Source organism: Enoplosus armatus, chromosome 19 (assembly GCF_043641665.1).
Source record: "Enoplosus armatus isolate fEnoArm2 chromosome 19, fEnoArm2.hap1, whole genome shotgun sequence".
NCBI lineage: Eukaryota > Metazoa > Chordata > Actinopteri > Centrarchiformes > Enoplosidae > Enoplosus > Enoplosus armatus.
This window is the reverse complement of record NC_092198.1, coordinates 5464233-5476958: the sequence shown is the minus strand read 5'-3', so window position 1 is coordinate 5476958 and position 12726 is coordinate 5464233. Positions and strand designations below refer to the sequence as shown.

The window sequence follows — 12726 nt, the reverse complement described above, 5'->3', positions numbered from 1 at the left end:
AATTCCTGGAGGAAAACTTGACACTCTCTGGAAGAAACCTGTGATTTGAGATATTTGTTGTCCAGCAAGACAATGAGCATGAGAATAAAGCCAAAGCTACACGTTAGTGGCTTTAAAAACAATGTTGACGTCCTGGAATGGCTGAGTCAAAGTCGACAACTCAATCCAATTGAGAATTTGTGGACTCACAGATTTAAGGCTGTAATTACTGCCGAAAGTGCATCTACTGAAAATCTACTCGCAAATAAGTATTTTGTAATTCTTTGTAATTAACCTAGATCACTGGGTAGAGATGTGTTTTCACTTTCACATTCTGTTGATCAGTGTGTCCAAAAAAGCCACATTAAATCTACTCAGATTCAAAGTTGTAAGACAATAAAGACCTGAAAACGTCACTGTAACAAACCACAAGGCCATCGTATACCAGCTTCTTAACTTTAATAGAGTTGAGACAAATTAAAAAAGAAAATACAATCCCAAATTTATTTTTAAACACAAATATCAAAAAACTGTCAGATAGAAAAGACAACAAATCTCAAAAGTCTCAAAACTTTTGCGTTGTTGGATTTAATCATAAAAGACCTGATATACAACCTGCAACATAAAGCGATAAAAATATAGTGTCTGTTGTATTATAGATTATACTGTAAACTCAAAGCTTGCATTCTGCTAGATTTATGGATCCAGTACAATAAAACAGGAGGGCACAAGCTCTCCAGACATTTAAATATAGTTGACAAGTCATCACACAGCAGTACTCGGGCAAACTAACACTTTCTTAATCACATTACAGTTATTACTCAAAGTCAATTAATTAATGAACATTCGTGCATGGTTGAAATAGTGGTGACGTATTTACATGTTTGTTAAATAACATGGGCAGGTAAAGAATAAAAAAAACAATGGAAACACACGCGGCCACATTTTGTCTGATCTACTGTAACGGTGTTTCCCAGCTCTGATGTTGTTCTAGCGTTGAAACACAAGCCGGGTGTCCTCTGCCAGGGTAACAGGGCGGGACACACTGCGAGCATTAAGGATGAGGAGCTGCCATTAATAGCCGGGCCACACAGTCACCAACATGAACTCTGGAAACGTTACGCTCTCTCTGCTTCTTGTCCCGTCAGTCTGATTAGGTCTTCATGAGCTGTTGGTGGTGTTAGTAGTGGATGTGTTGCAACACTGTGTAGCCCTTTAGGTTTGCTGGTGAACATGAGAAACCCCCCCACCCCTCGCCTGCTTTCAATCACTTTTTGTGCTTAGCTAGCATCAGAAATTTGTTCAAAATTGAAAGTGGCATCAATATAAAAAGAAATACAAAGTAAAATGCTATTATGGTTCTGGTTTGTAATTAGACTGATCAGTGCTGTTTTTCAGAAGTCTACCGCACTAAAAGGAACCATTAAAGAATCTAGGAACCACGTTTCCGATCAAGCGTAGTCAGTGCCCCAATTTTCCCCCAAATATAAATTAAAACATTTAAAAACAAGAGTTTAAAAAAAAAAAAAGGCATAATGTAGTACTACAAATGGCTTACTTATATCCTTAAAATGGCTTGGCCAAAATACTGTCTCGAACAAATGTACATTAGAATAGCTAAAAGGGTTGGAAAAGACGTATCAAAGGGAACATTTCACTAATGAGGTGTAAACTGGGGCTTGTAGTGGGGCTGATGTCCGCTCTGTTTGAAGTAGCAAACTGGGACATGGCCCATTCAAAGGTCTTTTACACACCTTTGAAGTGAATCAAAAGTCATAAGCCAGGAAGAATGTAAAAAAGCCAACGAGTCGTTTATTGTAGGTCTATGGAGTTTAGGTTACAGGTTTGATGCTGGGAACAAAAGACAAAATGTAATTAACTTGTTGCTTCAGTTTAACTGTTTGACAGTGGACTATATTGACATTACAGTCTAACAATATGATCACCTACCATGCTTCTCGCTAATAAGCCAAGGTTCCTTTCAATCATTACGGTTTCTTAAACTTGTCATACAAACTACGCAAAAAAAACAAAATATTTACAATTTGTAAAAAAAAAAAGAAAAAAAAAAAAGAAAGAAAAAGAAATCAAATCACAGCACAGATAAAATGCACAACCCTGAAAAATAACAAAACAAAAACACTTTAACATCTGCCGGGCGGGCAAAATGTTTCTGGTTCCTGATATTACAAACATGATTCTTTAAAAGCACGTCATTTAAAAGTGGTGAAATAAAGATAATGAAATATACAACAAAAGAAATAAAAACAGATGATTGAATGAGACTGAACCCACGTCGTACATGTGTATATAGATATATATATATATATATAAAGCTTCAGTTACACTCCTGGTCTCCTCTGATGTGGAATGTTGTTGATCCATATCGCTTTAGTCTTCAGTTGGTGGGTTTTAGATTATTAAAAGTGGGTTCTAGGAAAAAAAAAATCAAAAAAATCAAAAAGCGGGGTGGAGGGATGTTCCGTGGCTAGCGGTGGGTTCTCAGTGTTGGCCACCAGTCCGTTAGAACAAGTGTCTTAGTAATATCCAGGCTGATACTGCTGGCTCCATGGCTTCTGGTTCCAGAACTGCACAGGACACATGAAACGCAAGGTGAGCAATTAGTACGCCATCACAACCAACTTGGCAAATAAATAAATTAAATAAATATTGTTGATTTTGTTTGTTACATAATAATGCAGTGACAGGCAGGGGCTGTTCCTTGTTGAAAAATCAACCCCAGATCGCAGTATATAAAGCTGAATCATGTGAGGAAAACAGGAAATTCTAAATCTAAAACGACTTTGTGATGGAACATCGTCAGTCTGTGTGAAGTCTAATGTGATGTGCCAACAGAGAATCACAACTGCAGAAATACTGACCCCTTGCTGCCAGCTTTGGTTGAAGGCTTGAGCCTTGTCCATGCCGTTCCTGTTGCCAAAGTTGCCACTGTTCCTGTTGTTGCCGCCAAAGTTGCCGTTCTTGTTGCCAAAGTTGCCACGGTGACCGCCTCTCGGCTGAAACTGTAGGAGGGGGAGAGAGGCAGGAAAATGAGCATGAAGTAGCCCACAAACTTGAATCTATATCAGATTAAAAGTGTTACTATAAATGTGAATATTAAGGCTTCAGCCATTTTAGGAGCTATTGCAGATATATTTAGTTTAAAACTCATTGCAAACTGGATACCAGGATGTACCAGTGTCATTATCAAACCCACCTGGCTGGGATGTCCCCTGTTCCCACCACGGTTCATGCTGGCTCCACCTCCTCTGTTCATGTTGCCTCTGTGCATTGGGCCACCTCTGTTCATGCCTCCCCCTCTGGGTCCCATGTTACCCCTCATTGGGCCCCTGGGGGATCCACCCAGGCTGGGGATGGGGCCGCCCCGGTTGAAGTTTCCACGGTTCGGGAACCCTCCTCTGAAGGCTGGGGGGGGCAGGAAGCCGCGAGGTGGACGGTTGAAGCTGCCACGAGGGCCGGGAGCTGCAGAAAGATCAGAAACAGCTTAAAATGTGATCGACACAATAAACACACTTTTTTTCCCCCACATTTTCTAATAAAATGACATTAATTACATCCCCAAATGTCAATCCCACCTCCTCTAAAGTTGCCTCTGTTCTGGAAGCCTCCGCGGCCACCTCCTCTCTGTCCGGGTCCACCGCCACGGCCAAACTGGTTCTTGCCTCCCCGGCCACCACCACGCAGGCCACCGCCTCTTTTTGGTGTCGTGCTTCCCTGGTTGGGTTTCTTCTCTGCCGGCAGAGCCGTCTTGCTTTCCTCTTTGTACTGTTCCAGCAGCTTGGCAGCGTCCTCCTTCTGCAGCTCAGCATAGATGACCTCACTAAAGCTCTCTCCCTCCTCAGGCAGAGAGTAGAAGCCTGTATGGACAAAGAGAACATGATTAGAGACGCAAAAAAGAAAAGACTGAATTTGAGAGAAGAAGGGGGGAAAAAAAGGACTCATTAGGAGGTACACTTTATGGCCCAAGCATCTTCTTACTTTTCATTTTGAGGACAGCGTGCTCCGGCACTTCTTTGCCATCACTCTCAACCTTCTGCTGGACTCTCTGCTTGTAGTCATCGTCAGAGGGGCAGACCACCACAGCCTTGCGCTGGAAGCCTGCAAACAAGCACATCTTCCTCTTCTGGCCTGGGGCAGACAGGTTAGTCTGGGGGGGGGATGGGGGAGAAAGAGGATCAATTATACTGAGATTTACAATGTCATATCTTCTGTAGAATATTGGAAACAGCCACTTACATGATCCAGGATATAGTTCCTCTTCTTGCGGGCAGCGATCTCAATAAACTTTCCCAAGAAGAGTGGTGCTCTCTGGGAAATGGCGGTCAGTTTTGTAATGTCCTTTGACTGGCGTTTCAGGCTGTTGATCTGTATTAAAATGGTAGGTTAAAATACATGACAAAACATCTAGAATAGCAAACAGACTGTAAGACACAGTATGTCCAGATTTTCCATACTGACCATCATCTTGTCCACAATGGTGTCACTGCCCAGGATATAGTATTTCCCAGGGTTCTCCTGGACATGGTTCTTCACCCATGTAGTCTTCCCTGAGCCTGGCAGGCCGACCATCACTATGATCTACATAACATGAAATGCAAAAGATTTCTTTTTACTTCAAACACTGAAACACTCCTGAATATTAGTTATGATTCTCAATAAAGAAAAACATAATTAGAAATATTATATTATATTATATATATCTCCACTGCACAACTAATCCAAAGAACATCTACACATTATTGTGCTTACCTCACAGTCCGCCTTGGTCTGTGGCCCCTTGAGACCCCGGACTCGCTCACCCACAGGGATCTGCTGCAGGAAGGTGTAGCCCTGGGGCTGAGGGAAGTATGGAGTCTCCATCTGGCCAAAGTTGAACTCCACAGCACAATTGTGGCAGATGATGTGGGGGAAGAGGGCCTGGCCGTTCAGAGAGTCCTTGTTGACCTGGAAAGCGACAGATGGCTCCCCGCCGTTCTTGGTGAAGGACAACACTAACTCGTCACCGTCAAAGTCCTAAGCAGAGAAAGAAAGATGCAAAGTTGTTTGTGCGATAGACGAAAGTTATAAAGTTCATTGTCATGTGTGGCTTTTTCTGATCTTGATGTCATTACATGGAGGCTCCCGTTTCTGAAATACATTAAATGAGGGAATATATAGTTAACTTATTCTACAAAGAATAATCCTGTAGGCATCTGAGACATTTTAATTCTAATCTTACGTTGGCTTGGTATTCATCTACTTTAATGAACTGATAAATATAAGTAGCATTTATGTCTTACAATAAGGCAGCAGATGACATCATTTTCCTCATAGGTCTCTCCAAAGTCCTCAGTCACACAGTTGGTGGTCTTCTTGCCTTTCCCAGAGTATGCGTAAGAATGTTCCTCCTCACCTAGACATTAATGGGAGAATACATTAATTGACTAAAACATTTTTTTCCTGAATTAAAAAAACACCACAGCTCAGTCACTGGGACTCTGTAATGGTGTATCTCCATGTTGGCAATAGGCCAGCCACCATTACTATGATGCAGCCAGAGCTGGAGCCATTTTATATTAAAATGCAATGCTGCTTATGAACCACTAGATGGCCCTCTCAGGACAGACTGCCTTTCATAGAGGATTACAGCAGCCTCAGTTTTTAAGTGTCATCTTATCTGGCAGACCTTCATCCAAAAACATACATTCAGTTCAGTTTGTTTTGTCAAAGATTTAATACATGGTGCCCTTTCTTCGCATCCAAAGAAAAAAAACTGTAAAGTCCATCCAAAATACTGCACAGTATTATGGACCCTTCAGTATTCTGCATGAAGGAATCACAGCAAATGGCTGCATTGGCTTGGTCACCATTTGGTGCATCAGAGAGGTAATGACATCTCGTAGTGTTTAGATAATTATAGACATAACAGCTTTCTGTACACCGCATATGTGATGTGACCAAGTAGAAACTATTCTGGCAACGAGCGGAACAAACGTTGCCAAGAGTAAATGGAAAGTTACTGCTGGACTCAATACATCATTCCACTGATACTGAATGCCCGAACGACACAGCCAACAGTATAATAAACATGTATATAAAAGACACTGACCAAGGAGTAGGGTGCCAGTAGACAGGGACCAGCCGACCTGCACATCATGAATATCCATGTTCTTGCTGGAAATGTGCTTCACAGGAATCTTCTCTGTGATCTGTTGACATGAAGCAAAACAAACAAAATGCATCAGGAAACATTTCCACTTGTCCATTATGTGTCTTACTACCATTTCACACCTAGAGTTCTACATAAGCTTATAAACATTTGGAGATGTAATTAAGAATAAAAGTATGTGGTGGTATGGCAGGAAAAGGTGAAACATGTCAGCACTGTTACTGTACCTTCATCTCAAAGCATGCCTTGCCTTTGTTCACACCGTAGGTGCCCTTGCCTCCGGACCACAGGTAAGCAAAACTCTCCATTGTGAGAGATGAGGCGCTGTAACGGTCCCGAGACACCTTAAAGTGCAGGTCGCAGTTGTCTAGAGCACAAAAAAAATAAACAAAGAACAAACAATCAATATCTGTATCCATGTAAATAGGTCTCTGACAAACAAAGTGTGGTTAATACTCTAGTCATTTAAGTCTCCTTGGAGACATCTTCTTTGTAATTATAATTGTTGATTAAGTTGGCTATTAAAAAAATCCTTTAATGTCATCATTTCATGTTAAAAATCACTTACAGGCATCCAGGCAGACTTTTGTGTCATCAAACTCTTCATCTTCTTCCTCCAGGGGTGGCACAGGAGACTTAAATGAGGCCCTGAAAAGAGATACGTGCCAGTCAATTAGATGATTCACTTGTCAGTGAAACTGCATGGAACATATAGATGCCTTGGGTACGACTTGCTGAAAAATATTTGGGGAGAGAAGTGGAAAGATGGACTAGGGGAAACAATACAAAATAGAGAAAAATTGGACAAGCGAGCCTCCAAACTTTTTGGGATAGTCGGCAGTATTGTGGGCCTTGGCAGACAACACTTACCTTGCAGTATCCAGCGAAATCTAAAAACGTGAGAGATACACAGAAAGAAAGCACCTCTGCTAGCCTCAACATGCAGGGCTATCCATTGGTAAAAGTGATCAAATCTACAATCTCCCCTTTGAGATCAGTGTGTTTATGATCTCCAGGATTGCTGTGGGGTCAGTCAAAGCGATGGCAGTTATATTAACTTCCCATGTGTGGAACTCTAAATGAAAAGGTCATGACTAGCTCACACAGGTCTGTATGTGTGTGTAACTATGGAGTACAAGTTGCCACCATGCTTGGCTGCTTGAAATGACCAATCACGGTGTACTGAGAGCTACAGCAACTTACCAACTCTGTAGCTTGAGATTAGGTACCCAACTCTCTTATGGGACGTTTCAAGAAACTACTCAAAATGTTGTTAAGAAGGTAAACATTTCAATTGTGCTTAAGCATTGTTCCACCTGAAGCACTGATCCAAGTCCAGTGGAGTTACTATTTAGTAGGCAGAAACAGATTTGGGGTTCATCATCTGCAGCTGTCTTAACATCTCCAGAGACATCTGTCATTGTTTTTGTCCTCAAACAGTATGTGGGGAGATTTATGGTGGCTCTGGAGAACACACTGTCTGGAGTTGGAACATATGGTAAATGCAGGCGGCTAGTGGGTCACACATGGCTGCTGCTGTATAGGCATGTGGCCGCCCTGGGGTCCCTGGTTTCACATAGGTTAGATTAAAAAAGGTCTACAAAATTGTTGGGGAAAATATGGTGATGGAAAACGAAGGACAAACTGGACTTCCAAATTTGACATTAACGGACGCTTGCAAAAAAATATATTGGCGTCCAATTAGAAGGGGAAAGGGGGGGGGGCACCTGTAGCAGCAGCAATACTATCGCATTACAACAATTCTGGCGCCCTGAAGAGTCCTAGACTTCCCAAAATAATTTTTTTTTAAATGGCTGAATCAAAAAGCGATTCCACTTTTTACCAGTTGATCCTTACAGTGTGTCAACAGCGCAATGAAAACAAAACACTGACCAAGAAATAGGTACATGTATGCACACACATACACTCACAAACACCCATGCACACCATGCATGATGTCACCTGCGCAGGAGTAGAAAAGAGCCTTGCAAACTCACACATCCATACTCTCACACCATGATAACATACACACAAGACATGATACATGAGACAGAAATAGCATTTTGACATCATACAACCAAACAAAACGGGGGAGGAGAAAAAAAAAAAGAAGACCTTTGCGAGGCAAAACGATGGACGTTCAATAGCGAGCTCCTCTGTGGACGTTCCAAACACTGTGGGAATTTTGCTACATCCTTGTGTGCTACCCTGCAGCTGTGGTCCCCTCCTCCCACGCATCTCAGCTATTCCTCCCCACCCTCCTCTCCATTCAAAAAGTGCACATCTGCTACCTTCCTCAGGGTTTGTTCTCTTTGAGCAGCCTCGATTCACCTTGACACAATGGGCTCTCCAAAACAATAAGTGGCATGAGGAACAGATGTGAAAATTCATAGAGACTTGATAGTTGCACTTCTGCTACAGAATGCAGGCCATTAAAGACACAAATGTGAGTGGGCACTGTAAAAAGGTAAATGGTAAGGCTCTTTAAGTAGTCAGGGATGACCCTCAAAACATGTGTGAAAGTAAGGATATCAATAAATAGTATATTATTTGAAAATGAGGGTTTTTCTCTTGCTAGTTATATGTGCATTGGCACTTAAAGCCAATACAGTTCAACAAAGCTATGGATGGCGCTTCAGGGATGCTGAAGGCCATTTTTGCTCTGTCCCATCCTTACCAGCTGTATTTGTTCTCTTCAATAAATTCAAAGTAGCCCCTTCCATGTTCCTCCCGGCGTCTCTTAACACCCTTCTTATTCTTCTGATCAGCATTCGTGTCTTTGTCCGCATCCCCTTTGAAAATAGAACAAAGATATAGAATGAGGTGCTCCTTTTTAATGTGAGAGAGAGGTCGGACTGGCAGTGGGGTTCTGGCCCACATAGCCCGTTCATTAGTTACATTGAGTCGACCATAATCATCAATATTTAAAAAAAAAAAAAAAAAAGGTAACTTAGGTAACACCTCATGATTACACTTAAAACAACACAATCATACTGCATAAAGTGTTAAATGACTAATGACCAGATAGTAATTACAATGTAAGCTGGTCCAAATGCACATTGTGAACAGTGTTTGCCGGGGCTGGAAAAAAACAAGTCTCTGAAAAGTAAAGGGACATTAACCCTGCAATAAAGGGCTTATAATATACTGTTTAAAATAATAATAAGTCTATCAATAAGAGGACAATCTACTGCGGTCTGGGACAAAAGCATCATGCAGGGAAATAGTGAAACCTACATAGATCTGGACTGCCCCCCCCCATATCGTACCCTGAATTACCTACGTTTTCATTGAAAACCAAAATGTTCTATATTCATTCCCACATGATGACACTTTCTATTCAAACCACGTACAAACTAACCCACGTGCTAGACAAGCAGCGCCTGCCCCATCTTCCGTACAGCCTTGGGTCAGCTAGTTCAGGTGTTCCTGGCCCCTTTTTAGTTAAATACACTTGGGCTTATACACGATCACCCCATGTGTAAAGATTTAGTCTAGTCATTCCCAAGGACTTCAAAATTAGAGTTTAATTAGTGTTTTTTTTTTTAAATAAAAAAAGCTTCTCATCTGTCCCCTTTGAGCTTAGGGTAATTAACAGGGCAGAAACGGAGGAAAGGCACCCTACAATCACTGCAGTAATCAAACACGTTGCTTAAAATGTATGCCATTTAACAAAAATGAAGATTACAGAGCGATTGTCTTGGCGCACCTCCGCCCAACCACCTCATTCGTAGTGAAACGTCAATATGGGAACCAATGAACTAGCTAACCGGCTGATCAGCTAGTTAGCACTGCAACACAGACAAAGAAAATGACGTTAGCTGGCAAGCTAACACGCTAACCAAGCGAAACGAAAATCCAGACTAAGCTAAATTAAAGGCTTCTTTCTCACTTCCTTCACGTAGTAATTGTAGCTTACGACATCCAATCGTGAATAAATAATGCTAAAGATGAAGTTTGTGGACTGGACTATCGATACTTGACATTACCAAATTATTAACGGTGACGCTAGCTAACCAAGGTGGTGACCGATGCTAACGGTACATTAGCATGCCGGCTAACTGTTTCGGTTTGCGGCTATAACGCTTGCTAGTCTAGTGAAGTCACGCTATCTAGCTCAACATGGACGCTCTGTTGTGTGGTTACGCATTCAAATTTGGTCATTCCCAGCCGGCTCCCTCCCGCGGGTAGCAATACCGCTATAACGTTAGCAAAAAACCGACACCCAGCCACAGTCCATCCAGCCAGTCACATTTTCAAAACCAATCCGGTCGACTCACCCTCAGCAGCCTGATCCCCGGGCTCACCATCCTCTGCCTCGATTTTCTCCATGTCGTCCACATCTCCCTTGAGCATTGGATCCATCTCATCCTCCTCGTCCCCGTCCTCTTCCCCCTCACCCATCTCTTCGTCCACGGCAACGGCAACGCCACCGCCGTCGCCCCCATTTTCCGGCTGTTCTACTTCTTCTTCTTCCTCCTCCTCCTCCTCGTCCGCCTCCTCGTCCTCGTTGGCCTCCATGCTTTCTTCTATCGGGCCGTCGCCCTCTTCTTCCTCTCCCATGCCCTCCTGGTCGGCGGCCTGGCTAAAACCCTCGTCCGCCGCAGCTTCTTGGTCCAGTGGGGAGTATCCGGCAAGGGCCTCCTCGTCCAGCGCGGCCTGCAGACGGTCCATCAGCTCGGCCTTCAACCCCTTGTCGGAAAGATTACGCTTTTTCAGCTCGTCCTTCAGCTCGTTAACTTTCAGCTTTTTAACGTTGATTGCGCTCATTGTGAATGTTTGACGGCAAAATGGATTAAATAAAATTCACAAATATGGCAATAAATAAATAACTAGACGCCCTTTGTTAACGGATGTAGCTCAAAACTGCGCCAAATGGCACCCGCGCTGTCCGACCAATCTTTCACCGGCAAAAGAGCTGTGCTGAGCCTGCGGTGTGGGGGAGGGGGATGACGTCCCCTACCGTAATTACCCAGAGAGCAACGCAGCTTGGTTATATAGCCCGCTGACCATCTGTCACTGCCGTAAACCAATCCCACAGAAAGCGCTGCTGAGGAAAAAGTGGGACAAAATGTGGAGGAAAAGACAAGTAAAACCCAGGATATTACTCATCTTATCGTCATTTACAAAACCCATTTGAATTAGGAAAGAAGTAAAGATATTTCATAGTGAATTTTCAGAAGGGAATTGTTATAATGGGAGTTTAAAATAGGCCAACGTCGTGATTTAACAAGAGTAGGCCTATATCAGAATCAGAAATACTTTATTGATCCCCGGGGGGAAATTGTACAGTACTGGCATAGATTTAGAAATAAAAGTATGTAGAAAATATAAAAATAAGAAATAGAAAATAAAAATATACACATTTACAATATTTAAGTGAAAAATAAAAGTAAAAAATATGTACAATAATATGTTGTGTCAGACTATATATGTATTGCACTGAAATATTTACAGAATAAATAATAATGAGGTAGTATGTGTAGAAGCAGGTCCAGATTTCCAGCCTTGAGTGTCTGACACTCAGAGGGAGGAGTTGAACAGTTTGATGGCTACAGGCAGGAATTATTTCCTGTGGCGCTCAGTTGTACATTTGGGAGGAATGAGTCTCCCACTGAATGTGGTCTTGTGCCTGACCAGTACCTCATGGAGAGGATGTGAGACATTGTCCAAGATGACCCGCAGCTTGGACAGCATCCTCCTCTCCGCCACCACCGTCATAGGATCATAATGTATATTTTGTAAAACTATATAATGTATATTCCAAGAGAAAGTAGACATAGAAGTGCTTGATAATAAAAACAGAATGTTTCATATGTATTCCCAACTCCAACACAGCTACTTTTAACATTAAATCTATTAGTGGGATCTATCGTCCAAGACAAGCCAATCAAGTAAAGGATGTCCCCTTTAAAAGACTGCATAACTTTTAGTTTATTTTTCTGAATGCATGATTTTACTTTTATTTGCTCACTCTAATAACAGAAGGGTTGGCGACTGTATAAAACGTCTTGTCTGCTACAGAAATACCAAATTCATAAATCAAGAACGACAAATGCAGTCATTTTCAGACGTCTGTCAGTTGATGTGGAACATGTTTCTGCATGAGACCATCTCTCTGCTGGAAGACACCATGAAGCTCACTGGATGTTCTTTGTCATTATTTTAAGTTCATAATTCACTCAACTGACTTTACTCATGACATTCAGTTTCTCGTCCTGGTAAGTCTGAGAAAATAGAAGTGTAGGCTCCTGCTTTTTTTTTTTTTTTTTTGACTTGACCCATACTAGGGACTGAAAGTCAGGATATTTCGGCCTCTGCGGCATCAATGTTGACCATTCTGTGTTTAACCTGTCTCTTGTGAATCATTCAACTTTATGGAAGTGCAGTACTAAATTGATGGAGGAAGCCTTTAATCTAATTTCTTTCCTGTCTCTGGCTTGTGTTATGATTCTAGGACTGCATGTCTGATGTTCCCCTGTTCTGCATAGTTCAATTAAGTTGTTTTTTTTTAAAAAAAACCTTCCTTATACGAGCTATATTTCTATTTTCATTTTCACTACAAAGGTGGCTTCAAT

At 42.0% G+C, this 12726-nt stretch overlaps 1 protein-coding gene across 1 annotated transcript; it reads right to left on the bottom strand.

Moving 5' to 3' along the window:
- Positions 1-1766: 1766 nt before the first annotated feature.
- Positions 1767-11011, bottom strand: hnrnpub (heterogeneous nuclear ribonucleoprotein Ub). The gene is made up of 15 exons (XM_070925876.1): positions 10456-11011; positions 8826-8940; positions 6717-6796; positions 6376-6515; positions 6089-6188; positions 5280-5392; positions 4750-5013; positions 4459-4578; positions 4237-4365; positions 3979-4147; positions 3576-3857; positions 3239-3462; positions 3193-3200; positions 2862-2991; positions 1767-2567 (listed from the first exon to the last, which is right to left on the bottom strand). Exons 1-15 carry the CDS (start codon positions 10916-10918, stop codon positions 2517-2519), a joined length of 2388 nt encoding a protein of 795 aa, XP_070781977.1. The 5' UTR covers positions 10919-11011; the 3' UTR covers positions 1767-2516.
- Between the last annotated feature and the right edge of the window lie 1715 nt (positions 11012-12726).

Coding starts and splice junctions, on each gene's coding strand:
- hnrnpub (XM_070925876.1), bottom strand. CDS start 10,918: ATGAGCGCAATCAACGTTAAAAAGCTGAAAGTTAACGAGCTGAAGGAC. Junction 4,366..4,458: donor CCATTGTGGACAAGATGATG/GTCAGTATGGAA, acceptor ATTTTAATACAG/ATCAACAGCCTGAAACGCCA. Junction 3,858..3,978: donor CGCTGTCCTCAAAATGAAAA/GTAAGAAGATGC, acceptor TTGTCCATACAG/GCTTCTACTCTCTGCCTGAG.